Consider the following 15959-nt stretch of genomic DNA (forward strand, 5'->3'; position numbering starts at 1 on the left):
ATACTCTGTGATGCCAGCAGCAGATTTTTGCAGGTGGTTAAGAGGGAATGGTGTGAGAGGTGGGCACACTTCAGCAATATGTGAAGGAAGAGCTGGGGTCATTCTGAGGAGAGCACTCTGGCAGAGACAGCTTTGCTTGTTTGGCTGAGCCCTGTCCCTAATCACCACAGCCCCCAAACAGGTAGTGCAGAGGGGACGTGCCTAGGTGGGAAGCAGCTCGGGGTATGCGTGGTCAAGCACCTCCAAGTCCTTCCTGACTCCAGCAGGTGGAGATGTGGCCGGTGGTTGGCAGGCCTGGTCCTCTTGTAAGGTCTGTGAATGCTGGGGCTGATCAGTCAGGTAGGCTGCAGCCACATGCCACCCACGGGACTGAAAAGGTCTCTGTCCTCTTGCTCGAGAGCTAGGCCAGCTTCAGGTTCGCTAGTGCACTGCGCACGCACACAGCGCTCCCACCAGGAGCTGGCCCGAGACACTCGGTCTTTCCAACTGCGGGGTCCCTATGACCTGTGTTCCCTTCTGCCATCGCCAGCAGCCAGGCCGCTAGACCCACCCCTCTAGCAGGTACAGAGCGGGGCCACACAGAAAAGGATGTGGAATGGCTCTCAAGAAGAAGGTCGGACAGGCTGTGGGGAGTAGGGACAGGGTTCAGCCAAACAAGCAAACCAACCGGCACTTTGCTTATGCTCAAGCACGAGCTTCTTGAGCCCCCCTTCTCTCCATTTTCCACACTTATTCATCCCCCTCGACTTCCTTGGCTCCTCACTTTCTCTGCCCTTGTCTCCTCCCAATCAAGGGACCTAGCCCCGCCTACTAGTCCCCCTTGCTCCCAGGTCTGTCACATCTGGGAACAGATTGGGTCTTTCAGGGGCTGTTAGCTAGGTCATCTTGGCCTTGCGTGGCATTACTGCAGTGGTTTCCTGGCTACAGCTGTCCCTGCCAGAGTCCTCTCCCCAGAATGACCCCGGCTCTTCCTTCAGATATTGCTGAAGTCTGGCCACCTCTCACACCATTCCCCCTTAACTTCTGGTGACATCTGGCTCTTCCTCATGGCACTGTAACTCCTGCCAGCTTTCTTTCATCTTTCCATTTAGTGCAGCCTGCTGTAGGTGACCCTGCTTCGGCGGGGGGGTTGGACTAGATGACCCACAGAGGTCCCTTCCAACCCCTACTATTCTGTGATTCTGTGATTCTGTGAAAGGCTTCAACCAGGTCCTAATCATCATCCCCAGAGTTGTCTGCATGTCACATCATTATTTTGCATCCTCTTTCTAGCCTCAATGTGCCAGTCTTCTTCATGCCATGGTGGCTCTGAGCACGCTCCTGTCTGACCAGCCATGGTGTCAGCCCTGCTGAGCGACTCTTGCCCTTTGTGCCCTCCTTGACTGCCTGCAGCCTCATTTTGCCGGGCGTGGAAATCCTTGCCTTGCGCACGAGAGTGAATTGGACTCAGGCACGGTTAACTGTGAAACCTGGCAACTTTATTCCAAGAACTAAGTCAGCTTCAGCATTTGTGTGCACTGGGAAGTGTTGCGGAGGAAGAACCGGACTCGACACGATGATCAATGTGATCACGTACAAGCCGTTTATTAGCCTCAGATAGCTCACTTTTATATTCCCCACTACATACGCGGCGATCCCCCATTGGTGATAATCAATTTAACTCACATAGTAACTCGATTATGATTGGTGTGCGTCACTAGCTCACGCGCACTGCTCGTGGCCTTCTTGCAGGCGGCAAGTTCCTCTTCGGCATCTGGGAGTTGTTTGTCTCTGCATTCTTACTTCCTCATTCCAACCGCAGTTTGTCCTCTGGATGCCCTTGCGGCCTTATGCTAAGGCTCTGCGGCCTTAGGCTAAGGCTTCATGGCCTTCTAGAGAAATGCTGGATTGCTCACATGTCCCCAGTCCTTTAACGCTTCATCCTCCACAGGGAGGAGAGCGGGCAGCACAGAGCAGGCCTTTGATGCCGAGGCTGCCTTTGGAGCAGCAGGCATTGCCCCAGAAGGAAATCATCATGGTCCAGTGCAGCCTGCGCTGGTTCCTGTTGATCCTGCTCCTCAAGCCTTTTTTCCCCTGAGGAACTGCAGGAGCTCCTTCAGAAGAGTAAAGAATTCCACCAGCTTCTGGCGTGGAAATGGACAGGAGCTAATGCTGCCCGACTGTGTTGGTGCTGGTGTTGGCCTTGGCCTCTGAGAGGCGCTTGAGGTGGAGAGAAAATGACTCCATGGCCGTGCTGTTGGACTATCTCTTCTTGCTGAGCGCAGTCCCATCTGTAGCAGGATCCAGTCGTAGAAGTGCTGCGTGGAGGTGTAGACTCCAGGCTGGTTTGGTCTGGCACAGCCTCTCCCCCAGCTGGTCACTCCAACAAGCCAGAAGTAGTCGTAGGTGTTATCTTTGCAGACCAGAGGACCACCGCTGTCACCCTGCAGCGGAGGAGAGAGGGTTAAGGTGGTGTTGGGTGGCCCCTGTCAGCACTCTGGCTGGCTCCTTCTCTCCCGCAGCAGCTGCCAGAGCTGTCCTGACTGCACACAAAGGCTCTGCTCAGGTGCTGGAGCCTACAGAAGCTTGTCTGGCAGGGGGTGGTGGGCCAGTCAGGCAGGGCTCTCTCTCTGTCCTCTTTGCACAGTGATCCTGGATGTGTGGAAGGGGGATGTTGCAGGACTGGGCTCTGGAGCTGTGGGCTGCCAAGAGCACTAGATGGGCTTTGTGGGCAGAGAGCCAGGCCTCTGGGACAAGGGCGGCCCTGGGCAAGGACCTGCATCTGGGCAGGGGGAGGTGAACCCCAAGAGTGGAGGGGACCCAGCAGTGGCAGGCTGACTTGCCAGGCAAAGCACGCGCTGGGGCAGGTTTGGGCGGTTGCCACAGGGCTGCCTGTGCTGTTGGGGGTGGACTTGTAGCACGCTCCTACCTGGCAGGTGTCGATGCCGCCCTGCGGATAGCCAGCACACAAGTTGTGGCTGTGGATGGCCCCTCCGTACCAGCGGCTGCTGTTGCAGAGCTTGATATCGATGAGGCGGACCTTGGCCTCCTGCAGGACATAACTTGGTCCCCCAGCTGTCAGCACAGAAAGGAGTTAACAGCCAGCAGCTCGCTGCCAGTTCTCCTCTCCTCCCCTCCCCATGCCCCCGGCGTCTGGCTGAAGCCCTGCCCTAGGGCTGGGCTTTGCGTCTCCAGAGGCCCTGTGCCGCTGCTGTCTCCCTTCTGTCTTGCTTGGGGTAATGGGCCAGGCCCACCTCTCCATCGGCATGCACCCCGCAGCCCGACTCTGGCTTTCGCCTCTGCTGTCAGGAAGCCCACCCCGCCTCCCCAGTGTGCCCAGCCTGCGCTCAGGACACCCCTCCCTTTTGGGAACTCACCTCTTGCAGTCGTGGAACCCCAGCCACTGACGTAGCAGCTTCTCAGCTGCGACACTCTCAGCCAGGCGTCGGGCACACAGGCAAGCTGCACGTAGTAGCCGCACAGGACAGGCTGGTCCAATTCCAGCAAGGCAATGTCGTTCCTCTGCGTGATGTTGTAGTAGTGCTCGTGAACCAGTAGCCGCTTAATAGTGCGCACTTGGGTCTCAGGGCCCAGCTGAGTCAAGTGGCTGGCCCCGATCACCACGTGCCACATGGTGATGTGCCTGCAAGGCAGGTGGAGAGAGGGGTCAGAGGGAGCGCAGCCACGTGCTGCAAGCAGCCCAGCAGTTGCCTGCCTTCTGCTGCACAGGGCAGAGAGGAAGGCAGCGCTACGGAGGGTGCGACTGCCCTAGCACGCCTTGGGCACAAGGAGTGTCGGGCGGGAGGCTGCTAGGAAGCCGTGGCGTGAGCCCAGCCCTCTCGCGAGCAGTCTCTCAGCTGGGCTTGGCAGTGCCCAGGCACTGGGCGTGCTGCAGGGAAGCGGGATGGCGCTAGCACGTGCTGCTGTGGAGCGGGCACGTGCTAGTGCTGTGGGGCTGTTCCCTGGTCCTCCTTACCCGGGCGTGATGAAGCAGTGGGCTGCTGTCAGCACCCACTGTGGGCTGATGAGCGACCCTCCGCAGACATGCGCCATGCCTCCTATGATGGGCTTCTGGATGCTGACGATCCAGGGCCAGGCCCCTAGCTGGGCATCGGTGCCACCCACGACGCGTGACATGCCGTAGTAAGAATCCACGGGCCGGTGCCCGCAGGTCCCTCTGTAAGCAGAAACTGATGAATGTCCTGCTCGGTGGCTTGCTGCTGTTCAGGCTGCAGGTCAGCCCCCTTCCCCCCCACCAGGCGCTGCATGGACAGCAGGGCCGCGGAACCCTGTGGGGCATGCGTCCATCTACCCCTGTTTGTGCTTGAGCCCCGCAGGCGAGTTGTGCCAGCGGCCTGGCTGCTGGCAAGGAACTGAGGCTCCCACATGGCGTTTGGGAAGCTTTGGTGTGGCCAGGGGGAAAAGCGAGCACCCGCCAGTGAAGCCCACAAGGGCTGCCCCAGCTCCCTCCCAGAGCCTCGGGCCACTTACCCACAGTTGTCCCACATGCCGTACGCCGGCCAGCACACGGCCAGCAGGACCAGGACGGGGAGAAAATTCATGGCTGCCAGCGGCACGTGGCAGCTGCAAGAAGCGAGAGCTGGTGGCCAGCAGTGCAGCAGCCGACGTAGTGCCTGCAGCAGTCCCGCTGCCCAGGGAACCCTTGGCCCCGTGGCTGATGTCACAGAGTGGCTGGTTCCGGGTGCTGGGCACGGTGGATTCTAGGGGGGGGCGGGCAACATGGAGGGTTCCGAGCAGGAGGGGAGGCAGAAGCTGGGCTCGGACACCCCCAGCAGACCCCCGCTGAATGCTCCGCTTGCGGGACGAGGCTCTGCAGACCTCGTGGCAGGCAGCAGCGCCTGCCTCCCAGTGCTGCCTGCTAACAGCTAGCCGGGAAAACCAAGTGTGGCACCATAGCCTCTTTGGGAAGTTCACTGCCACCCCGCTCTGCGCAGCCGCTTGCCACCAGGTCCTTCCCAAAGAAACTGACACCGCAGAACGGAACTACTACAGGCAGTAGGCACCTGGTTGGGGGCTGAAGAGCCAATCTGCTTACAGCCGCGGCAGGCAAGCAGGGATGTGCAAGCCAAATCAACCAAGCATAGCCAAGCACTGCCATCCTGTCCTGCACAAAGCACAGCGAAACACAGATGGAGCACGCTCCACGCTGGCTCTGTCATTGCCAAGGGACGGGGTGGGGGTGGCGCTTGGTCATTCTCGAGTGTTTAGTTTTCTAAGGTATTTTGTTTTATAATATGTTGCATGTAGATTACTGTATGTAGAGTATGCATTGCTCTGTACAGTACGTATTGTGTAGTTTGTATTGTTTTGCAGCCATTGTGGGTATTGTGGGTATGGTAGGTATGGGACTGCGCTATACAGTTTATTATTGTCTGTATTATATTGTACCCCGAACGGGAGCGACCTTTTCCAGAACCACCCAATGCTCCTGCAGACCATGCAGCCCTGGGTCCAGCAGGAGCTGGAGCAGATCTTTGACAACAGGGGGTTGGAGTCAGCCATGGTGGAAGACACCATCATGGCCATGTTGACCAAGATGCCCCCGACCCCGCTGCCTCCTGAGGAGGGTCTCTGCCTCCCCCGGCAGCCCTGCGAGATCCGGCACGGACGAGCTCCTCGGCACCTCATGCGCCGCTGTTGGTGGGCACCTGGCAGCTGCCCCGCTGCTCCCGCTGCCATCCCCACGGAGCAAGAAGAGCCCCAGGAGGAGCCTGGGGAGGCTGTGCCCAGGCCCTCCACTACCAGCTGGGGCAGGGAACGCCCCCGGGGGGCCACGGCCACCCCCAAAGAGGAGCACCAGCAGCTCTGAGGACTCTCCAGCCAACAAGAGGCCAGCACCACACCAGGGACCCTGGAGGGGCCCTCGCCAGACGGCCGAACCAGGACTGGGCCACCAGCTGCGGCACACGCTGGCCCTCAAGGGCTCCCAGATCCCATTAGCCAAATAAAAGAATCGCATGCAAATGACAGAAAAAGTCTCAGTGTTACCAACAGCGCAGATGGCTTTGCTGTCCTCACCCTTTTTAGCTTTTCTTTTACAGGGAGGGGTGGGATGTGAACGCTGAGGGGTCCTTCTGCGCGTGCCAGGCACTATTTTGTTGTTCTCCCCCAAGGCAAGTGCTGCCCAGCTCCAGGCCTGCAGCTCTGCACTGGTCCCGGGGCAGATGTCTCCAGCCCGGGGGTCTCCAGGGCCAGCCCGTGCCCCATCGCTCAGCACCCCACGCCTGTCCCCCTCTTCCCGCACCCTCTGCCCCCACGTCTCGGGGCGCTGCTCCCCGACCAGCCTGCACTGCTGGGCGCAGCCTCGCGACGGTGGCACCCAAAACCCTGCTCCTGCACAGAGTCACGACGTGGTGCTGCTCTCTGCACCAGCCCAGGGTCGCACCCTGCCCCAGCAGAGCCCCAACAAGTGCAGCCAGGGGAAGCGCAGAGTCCTGGCCCTGGGGAGGTCACTACCAATAGAGCTTTGGATCCTAAAAAGATGCTTTCTGCTCTGAAAGTGAGGGTTTAAACCCTAACAAGGGAACGGTGTGCCCTAAGAAAGTCTATGGCTAATAAAAGACAGCTTTGGACCCAAAAAAATGAGGATTTCCGCCCTGCAAATAAGGCTCTGGGATCTAAAACGGATGGAGAGTGTCTACAAATGACGCTTTGGGCCCTGCAAAGGAGGGGAACCTCTTGGTTCCTCTGTTGCCCCATAAAACGAAACACTCCAGTGCAGGCCTAGAGCTGTAAGAGGGGTTTGGCCCTAGAAGTGAGACTTTGGACTCTCCAAAAAAGAGTTTGGGCCTGAAGCATGGGGCATTGGGATGTGAAAATAAGGCTTTGGAAATGAAAATGAGATGCTGAACCCTCAAATCAGGACTTTTGCCCTCACATGATGTTTTGGTGCCAAAAGCTAGGGCTCTGTATGCTAAAAACAGGTCTTTGGAGCCTCCAAATGAGGCTTCGGTCATTAAACAAGTGAGGCTTTGTACCCAAAATGAGCAGTTTGGATGCTAAAATGAGGCTTTGGACCCTCCAGCTTGCCGACTGGATCCTCTAAATTAGGCTATGGATCCAGATAATGAGGCTTTGGTGCCATGAAAGGAGACTTTAGACCCTACAAATAAGGCTTTGGACTCTAAAAAGGAGCCCTTTGACACTCAGATCAGACTTTGGGCCTTCAAGAGAATGCTTTGGTCCCTTAAAAGGAGTCTGTGAATTGTAAAAGCGAAGCTTGCAACTTATCAATGAGGGTTTGACCCTGCAAAGGAGGGTTTGGACCCTAAAAAAAGGCTTGGTGCCCTCCAGATGGTGCTATCACCATCGACCTCTTGTAGGACAGAAAGAGGTCTTGTGAGGCAGCAGTTGCGTCCCACTGTGCAGGCTTTGAGCCAGCCCTGGGGACTCAGCTGACCAGCAGGTTGTCACTGGAGGACACTGGGGCTGCAAGGGTACGCATTTCCCAGCCATCACTTAGCTGCAGGGAGATCTGCTTTGACGGCCCCAGGCCAGAAGGACACGCACTGCACAGGCGGGCATTCACAGAGGCGTCTCTTGGACTTGCCAGGGCAGGAATCACCGAGGGCAGAGGACAACAGCCCAAGAGCAGGGAAGTGCTGGCCTGTTTTTCAAGCCAAGGCGGCAATTTCACCTGCAGGGGCTCTCCTGAGCAGCGGCACAAGTGCCAGCTGGCTGAAAGCATGCACAGCTCGCTCAAGGGCTGGGCTGAGTGCTTCGTGCCCCACTAACGCAGGGCAAAAACAAAGCGTGCTCACCTCGCCTGAACGAGCGGCTGCAGAGCTGTCACTCCCCGGGTCCAGGCGGGATCTCCACGTGTGCCCTGGGACACCCACGGGTGCGTACGCTGGAGCCGCACACTTCCCATGCCTGGTGACGGAGGGCTCCACGCACGCCGGAGGAGCTGGAGAGCAGCAAGGCAGACGCTCAGTGCCCTCAGCACCAGGGCCGAGCCCTGCTCTCGCAGCAGCACGGGGCAGAGCCATCTCCCCGTTCCCCTGGGCAGCTGTCCCCAGCGCTCCACAGGCAAACTGCCAGGGCGGTGTGTTAGGGGTTGGAAGGGACCTCTGTGGGTCATCGCGTGGGCAGCGGTGTGCAGAGCAACGGCGGGCTGAGGGCAGCCGAGGCAGGAGAGCAGCCTTGCGCTCAGTGGGACCAGGCTGCTCTCTGCTCTGCCACCAAAGCTAAGACTTTGGAAAGTCAAAATGATGCTTTGGATGCTAGAAATATAGCTCTGGAGCCTAAAAAGAGGCTTTCTGCCTCCAAAATGAGAGTTAGGACCCTCAAAATGGAACTGTGGGCCCTAAAAGAAGGTTGTGAGTGATAAAAGACAGGTTTGGATCCCATAAACGAGGGCTTCAGCCCTGAAAATGGGGCTCTGGGCACTCCAAAGGATAGGCTAGATGCTACAAGGGACGCTTTAGACCCTGAAAAGGAGGGGAACGACTTGGTTCCTCCATGGCCTCCAGAAATGGAGATTTCGTCCCAAATAGAGGGCTCTGGGCACTCCAGTGGAGGCTTTCAGGTGTAAAAGAGGGCTTGGGACCCTTCAAAGTAGAGTTTAGACCCGCCAAAGGATGGCTTGGGGCTTAAGAATGCAACATTGGGCCCTGAAAATGGGGCTTTGGAAATTACATTGAGGCATTGAACCCTGAACTTCTGATGGTTTTAAGCCCTGAAGTGATGCTTTGGGTTTGAAAATCAGGGCTTTGTACTGTTGAAATGGGATTTTAGACCCTCAGAATGAAGCTTGGGACATCAAACAAACAAGGCTTCTAACTCTAAAGGAGCAGTTTTGATTCTGCATGGAGGCTTTGGCTCCTGAAAAGCAGGGTTTTGAAGATAAAGATGAGGGTTGAGACCTCAAATGGAGACTTTGGACCCTATAAACAATGCTTTGGACTCTGAAAAGGAGGCTCTGCACCTTCAAAATGATGCTATGAGCCCTGGGTTTGGAACTTAGAAATGAGGGTTTGTACCCTAAAAAGGAGGCTTTGGGTCCTAAAAAGAAGGCATTAAAACCTACAATAAAAGTTTGGACACTAAAGATGAGTCCTGGAGACCAAGCGCCACCCCCACCCCGTCCCTTGGCAATGACAGACTCACAGCTGAGGATGGTGGCCCTCTTGCAGGGGCGGGCGCTGGCGGCGGCGGGGCAGAGAGCGGTGCAGAGGAGGTGCAGGCGGCCTCGCTGTCGCAGCCCTCGTGGAGGCAGCGGCAGGTCTGGCCCCGTCTCAGCAGGGCGGGCAGCGTCAGGAAGGAGATGATGTGCAGGAGCTGTGGGGATGGGGGAGAGCATCAGCCCTGGGACGCCCCTGCTTCGGGGGGCAGACCCCAGCCCCACATCCCCCCCGTCCTCGCCACCTCAGGGCAGACACTGGACGGCAGCCACGTCCTGCCCCTCCTCACCACCCTGCAGGCTGCTGCGGGGTCGCTGGGGCTGCGCGGAGGGGATGTGGGGGAGCCGATGGCCCCAGGGCAAGCATCACCCCCACCCAGCCTTGTCCACCCCACCGCCACCCCGGCGGCCTCAGCATCATGGAGACGGGGGGTTCCAGAACACGGGGACAGCTGGGGGGTGCAGAGGAGACAGAGAGGAGCGCTGCAAGGGGGGAGGAGGGGCCCTGGGCCTGGTCCAGGGGCTGCTCGGCCTCGGGGAAGGCCCCACAGGAGCCATGGTGAAGCTGGGCCTGGCTGCAATCGGGGCCCGCCTCCTTCCCATGTAGTCTTGGCCGGCAGAGGTCGGGAGGGCTGTCAGTCTCCTCCCCTGAGGTGACGCTGCCTCTGATTGGCCCCCTTGTGGTCAGGCTGCTGGGTTACAGTGCCTGCCCTTCACCTGAGGGAATGACCTGCCATTGGCTGCCAGGGCTGTCACTCTGCCCAGATGCAATGCCCACCCGCCCCTGAGGTGCTGCTGCCTCTGATTGGACCCCAGGTGGTCAGGCTGCTGGGCTGCAGTGCCTGCCCTTCACCTGAAGTGATGACCTGCCATTGGCTGACAGTGCTGTCACTCTGCCCAGATGCAGTGCCCACCCTCCCCTGAGGTGCTGCTCTCCGCTATTGGCTGCCTGAGGGCCCGCTCTCCCCTCCGCCGGTGCCTGCCCTGCTCCCAGGCGATGTGGTGATGAACTCCACAGGGTGGGCTGGGTGCTCGCGGTGACCCTGTGGGCACGGCAGAGCAGGGAGCTTCCGCTGGGGAGGCAGTGGCAGCCATCGCCCCATCCAACCGCCCGCCCTGCAGGGCTGGCCCGGCCTGACAGCAGAGCATGGAGGGCACTGCCCAAAGGGCTCCTGGGCACGGACAGGCCGGGGGCACCGACCGCCTCTCAGGCAGCCTGTCCCAGCGCCCGGCCGCCCTCTCGGTGCAGAAACGGATCCTTGAGCCCAGCTGAACCCGCCCTGACGCAGCTCTGGGCCGTTCCCACGCATCCTGTCCCTGGACCCCAGCAGCAGAGCTCAGCACCTCCCTCTCACGTCCCCTCCTGGGGAAGCTGTGGAGAGCGGTGAAGTGGGACAGGGAAATACGCGGCTGTGGGCAAGAACAGACAGGTTGGGGCCCCAAAAATGAGGATTTTGGCCCTGAAAATGAGGCTTTGCAGGTGAGGACTCTGGACTGAGGCACAGGGAACCTTCCCCCGGCTCAGGGCAAGGCTGCGCCAGCCCAGAGCACGCAGGAGGTGGCCGCCTCTGCACCGCGGCACGAGTGGCGACTCGCCGGCTTGGCAGGGCGCGGGGCCTTTCCATGCCCGGGGGTGTCTGGGGAGGGGGCAGGCTGCCTAAAGCGTCTCCCCTCCTCCTCCCCTCCAGGTCTCTGTGCTCCAGCGGGGCAGCTGGGGCTCTGCTGTAAGGACACCCGGGTCAGCATGCGCTGTGCTGCCTTGGGCTGCTGGGAAGGGATGGCATTGGGATGCTCCCCGGGCAACCCTGCTTCCCCCGGGGGCTGCCATTTCCCATTTTCCCACCCAGCTGCCAGGCAGCCATGCTGCTGTCGGAGGGGCAGGCTCTGCTCCAGGCCCCGGCTGGGGTGAGGCTGACACTGCCCTACCAAAGCCCTCCTGCTACACAGCTGTGGGATTCTGGGAGAAGGTGAGCACACAGGGTGTGTGCAAAGCAGTAACATTTGAGCACCTGCTTCTTGTCAGCATCCACACCTTCCCGAGCTCACACTCCTTCTGTCTCCTCCTCTGGTGATATTTCCACATTTCTTCTCTCAGTCTAGGTTTCTCCTGGAGAAGAGAGGCTGTACAATATGTTGGAAATACCTGTGGTCGCGCCACCCCTACACAAAGAAAAACTTTTTCTTCACGATTCAGGAGCTTAGCCCAGACGTATCAAGCACATTACCCAGGACTAGGAGCCAGGAGATTCCAGAAGCTGAGTTTCAGCTCTAGAGAAGAGTTGTTTTGTGATCTGGGATGACCCCACCTTCCTCCATCACTTTCTCTGTTGGCCAAATGACCAGTGAAACGCCGACCTGCCTGAGGTGAAGCTGAAGGACTTGTTTCTCTTGGTAAGGGCTTGGGCTGGCAGAAGTCACTCTGTGCCTGCCAAACAAGTCCCTTTTGGGAACTCACCTCTTGCAGTCGTGGAAGCCTAGCCACTGACGTAGCAGCTTCTCAGCTGCGACACTCTCAGCCAGGCGTCGGGCACACAGGCAAGCTGCACGTAGTAGCCGCACTGGACAGGCTGGTCCAATTCCAGCAAGGCAATGTCGTTCCTGTTCGTGATGTTGTCCCCAGCATGACCCCAGCTCTTCCTTCAGATATTGCTGAAGTCTGGCCACCTCTCACACCATTCCCCCTTAACTTCTGGTGACATCTGGCTCTTCCTCATGGCACTGTAACTTTTGCCAGCTTTCTTTCATATTTCCAATTAGCAGATGCTTCAACCAGGTCCTAATCATCATCCCCAGAGTTGTCTGCATGCCACATCATTATTTTGCGTCCTCTTTCTAGCCTCAATGTGCCAGTCTTCTTCATGCCATGGTGGCTCTGAGCACGCTCCTGTCTGACCAGGCATGGTGCCAGCCCTGCTGAGCGACTCTTGCCCTTTGTGCCCTCCTTGACTGCCTGCAGCCTCATTTTGCCGGGCGTGGAAATGCTTGCCTTGCGCACGAGAGTGAATTGGACTCAGGCACGGTTAACTGTGAAACCTGGCAACTTTATTCCAAGAACTAAGTCAGCTTCAGCATTTGTGTGCACGGGGAGGAGAGCGGGCAGCACAGAGCAGGCCTTTGATGCCGAGGCTGCCTTTGGAGCAGCAGGCATTGCCCCAGAAGGAAATGATCATGGTCCAGTGCAGCCTGCGCTGGTTCCTGTTGATCCTGCTCCTCAAGCCTTTTTTCCCCTGAGGAACTGCAGGAGCTCCTTCAGAAGAGTAAAGAATTCCACCAGCTTCTGGCGTGGAAATGGACAGGAGCTAATGCTGCCCGACTGTGTTGGTGCTGGTGTTGGCCTTGGCCTCTGAGAGGCGCTTGAGGTGGAGAGAAAATGACTCCATGGCCGTGCTGTTGGACTATCTCTTCTTGCTGAGCGCAGTCCCATCTGTAGCAGGATCCAGTCGTAGAAGTGCTGCGTGGAGGTGTAGACTCCAGGCTGGTTTGGTCTGGCACAGCCTCTCCCCCAGCTGGTCACTCCAACAAGCCAGAAGTAGTCGTAGGTGTTATCTTTGCAGACCAGAGGACCACCGCTGTCACCCTGCAGCGGAGGAGAGAGGGTTAAGGTGGTGTTGGGTGGCCCCGGTCAGCACTCTGGCTGGCTCCTTCTCTCCCGCAGCAGCTGCCAGAGCTGTCCTGACTGCACACAAAGGCTCTGCTCAGGTGCTGGAGCCTACAGAAGCTTGTCTGGCAGGGGGTGGTGGGCCAGTCAGGCAGGGCTCTCTCTCTGTCCTCTTTGCACAGTGATCCTGGATGTGTGGAAGGGGGATGTTGCAGGACTGGGCTCTGGAGCTGTGGGCTGCCAAGAGCACTAGATGGGCTTTGTGGGCAGAGAGCCAGGCCTCTGGGACAAGGGCGGCCCTGGGCAAGGACCTGCATCTGGGCAAGGGGAGGTGAACCCCAAGAGTGGAGGGGACCCAGCAGTGGCAGGCTGACTTGCCAGGCAAAGCACGCGCTGGGGCAGGTTTGGGCGGTTGCCACAGGGCTGCCTGTGCTGTTGGGGGTGGACTTGTAGCACGCTCCTACCTGGCAGGTGTCGATGCCGCCCTGCGGATAGCCAGCACACAAGTTGTGGCTGTGGATGGCCCCTCCGTACCAGCGGCTGCTGTTGCAGAGCTTGATATCGATGAGGCGGACCTTGGCCTCCTGCAGGACATAACTTGGTCCCCCAGCTGTCAGCACAGAAAGGAGTTAACAGCCAGCAGCTCGCTGCCAGTTCTCCTCTCCTCCCCTCCCCATGCCCCCGGCGTCTGGCTGAAGCCCTGCCCTAGGGCTGGGCTTTGCGTCTCCAGAGGCCCTGTGCCGCTGCTGTCTCCCTTCTGTCTTGCTTGGGGTAATGGGCCAGGCCCACCTCTCCATCGGCATGCACCCCGCAGCCCGCCTCTGGCTTTCGCCTCTGCTGTCAGGAAGCCCACCCCGCCTCCCCAGTGTGCCCAGCCTGCGCTCAGGACACCCCTCCCTTTTGGGAACTCACCTCTTGCAGTCGTGGAACCCCAGCCACTGACGTAGCAGCTTCTCAGCTGCGACACTCTCAGCCAGGCGTCGGGCACACAGGCAAGCTGCACGTAGTAGCCGCACAGGACAGGCTGGTCCAATTCCAGCAAGGCAATGTCGTTCCTCTGCGTGATGTTGTAGTAGTGCTCGTGAACCAGTAGCCGCTTAATAGTGCGCACTTGGGTCTCAGGGCCCAGCTGAGTCAAGTGGCTGGCCCCGATCACCACGTGCCACATGGTGATGTGCCTGCAAGGCAGGTGGAGAGAGGGGTCAGAGGGAGCGCAGCCACGTGCTGCAAGCAGCCCAGCAGTTGCCTGCCTTCTGCTGCACAGGGCAGAGAGGAAGGCAGCGCTACGGAGGGTGCGACTGCCCTAGCACGCCTTGGGCACAAGGAGTGTCGGGCGGGAGGCTGCTAGGAAGCCGTGGCGTGAGCCCAGCCCTCTCGCGAGCAGTCTCTCAGCTGGGCTTGGCAGTGCCCAGGCACTGGGCGTGCTGCAGGGAAGCGGGATGGCGCTAGCACGTGCTGCTGTGGAGCGGGCACGTGCTAGTGCTGTGGGGCTGTTCCCTGGTCCTCCTTACCCGGGCGTGATGAAGCAGTGGGCTGCTGTCAGCACCCACTGTGGGCTGATGAGAGACCCTCCGCAGACATGCGCCGTGCCTCCTATGATGGGCTTCTGGATGCTGACGATCCAGGGCCAGGCCCCTAGCTGGGCATCGGTGCCACCCACGACGCGTGACATGCCGTAGTAAGAATCCACGGGCCGGTGCCCGCAGGTCCCTCTGTAAGCAGAAACTGATGAATGTCCTGCTCGGTGGCTTGCTGCTGTTCAGGCTGCAGGTCAGCCCCCTTCCCCCCCACCAGGCGCTGCATGGACAGCAGGGCCGCGGAACCCTGTGGGGCATGCGTCCATCTACCCCTGTTTGTGCTTGAGCCCCGTAGGCGAGTTGTGCCAGCGGCCTGGCTGCTGGCAAGGAACTGAGGCTCCCACATGGCGTTTGGGAAGCTTTGGTGTGGCCAGGGGGAAAAGCGAGCACCCGCCAGTGAAGCCCACAAGGGCTGCCCCAGCTCCCTCCCAGAGCCTCGGGCCACTTACCCACAGTTGTCCCACATGCCGTACGCCGGCCAGCACACGGCCAGCAGGACCAGGACGGGGAGAAAATTCATGGCTGCCAGCGGCACGTGGCAGCTGCAAGAAGCGAGAGCTGGTGGCCAGCAGTGCAGCAGCCGACGTAGTGCCTGCAGCAGTCCCGCTGCCCAGGGAACCCTTGGCCCCGTGGCTGATGTCACAGAGTGGCTGGTTCCGGGTGCTGGGCACGGTGGATTCTAGGGGGGGGCGGGCAACATGGAGGGTTCCGAGCAGGAGGGGAGGCAGAAGCTGGGCTCGGACACCCCCAGCAGACCCCCGCTGAATGCTCTGCTTGCGGGACGAGGCTCTGCAGACCTCGTGGCAGGCAGCAGCGCCTGCCTCCCAGTGCTGCCTGCTAACAGCTAGCCGGGAAAACCAAGTGTGGCACCATAGCCTCTTTGGGAAGTTCACTGCCACCCCGCTCTGCGCAGCCGCTTGCCACCAGGTCCTTCCCAAAGAAACTGACACCGCAGAACGGAACTACTACAGGCAGTAGGCACCTGGTTGGGGGCTGAAGAGCCAATCTGCTTACAGCCGCGGCAGGCAAGCAGGGATGGGCAAGCCAAATCAACCAAGCATAGCCAAGCACTGCCATCCTGTCCTGCACAAAGCACAGCGAAACACAGATGGAGCACGCTCCACGCTGGCTCTGTCATTGCCAAGGGACGGGGTGGGGGTGGCGCTTGGTCATTCTCGAGTGTTTAGTTTTCTAAGGTATTTTGTTTTATAATATGTTGCATGTAGATTACTGTATGTAGAGTATGCATTGCTCTGTACAGTACGTATTGTGTAGTTTTTATTGTTTTGCAGCCATTGTGGGTATTGTGGGTATGGTAGGTATGGGACTGCGCTATACAGTTTATTATTGTCTGTATTATATTGTGCCCCGAACGGGATGGACCTTTTCCAGAACCACCCAATGCTCCTGCAGACCATGCAGCCCTGGGTCAAGCAGGAGCTGGAGCAGATCTTTGACAACAGGGGGTTGGAGGCAGCCATGGTGGAAGACACCATCATGGCCATGTTGACCAAGATGCCCCCGACCCCGCTGCCTCCTGAGGAGGGTCTCTGCCTCCCCCGGCAGCCCTGCGAGATCCGGCACGGACGAGCTCCTCGGCACCTCATGCGCCGCTGTTGGTGGGCACCTGGCAGCTGCCCCGCTGCTCCCGCTGCCATCCCCA

General features: G+C 59.3%; 2 protein-coding genes across 2 annotated transcripts; both read right to left on the reverse strand.

The window, feature by feature from the left end:
• Window positions 1-3938: 3938 nt before the first annotated feature.
• On the reverse strand, window positions 3939-5589 carry LOC142364834 (acrosin-like). The gene is made up of 2 exons (XM_075444955.1): window positions 4471-5589; window positions 3939-4156 (listed from the first exon to the last, which is right to left on the reverse strand). Exons 1-2 carry the CDS (start codon window positions 4539-4541, stop codon window positions 3952-3954), a joined length of 276 nt encoding a protein of 91 aa, XP_075301070.1. The 5' UTR covers window positions 4542-5589; the 3' UTR covers window positions 3939-3951.
• Window positions 5590-14226: 8637 nt separating this feature from the next.
• On the reverse strand, window positions 14227-15747 carry LOC142364824 (acrosin-like). The gene is made up of 2 exons (XM_075444946.1): window positions 14746-15747; window positions 14227-14431 (listed from the first exon to the last, which is right to left on the reverse strand). The coding sequence occupies exons 1-2, from the start codon at window positions 14814-14816 to the stop codon at window positions 14227-14229; spliced, it is 276 nt and encodes a 91-aa protein (XP_075301061.1). The 5' UTR covers window positions 14817-15747.
• Window positions 15748-15959: the final 212 nt, after the last annotated feature.

The sequence above is a fragment of the Opisthocomus hoazin genome, chromosome 29 (genome assembly GCF_030867145.1).
Source record: "Opisthocomus hoazin isolate bOpiHoa1 chromosome 29, bOpiHoa1.hap1, whole genome shotgun sequence".
NCBI lineage: Eukaryota > Metazoa > Chordata > Aves > Opisthocomiformes > Opisthocomidae > Opisthocomus > Opisthocomus hoazin.

Bases quoted from the DNA above. Each gene is read 5' to 3' on its own strand.
- LOC142364834 (XM_075444955.1), bottom strand. From the start codon at position 4,541: ATGAATTTTCTCCCCGTCCTGGTCCTGCTGGCCGTGTGCTGGCCGGCG. The intron at 4,157-4,470 runs GTAAGTGGCCCG...TTCTGCTTACAG, and splicing joins GGCATGTGGGACAACTGTGG to AGGGACCTGCGGGCACCGGC.
- LOC142364824 (XM_075444946.1), bottom strand. From the start codon at position 14,816: ATGAATTTTCTCCCCGTCCTGGTCCTGCTGGCCGTGTGCTGGCCGGCG. The intron at 14,432-14,745 runs GTAAGTGGCCCG...TTCTGCTTACAG, and splicing joins GGCATGTGGGACAACTGTGG to AGGGACCTGCGGGCACCGGC.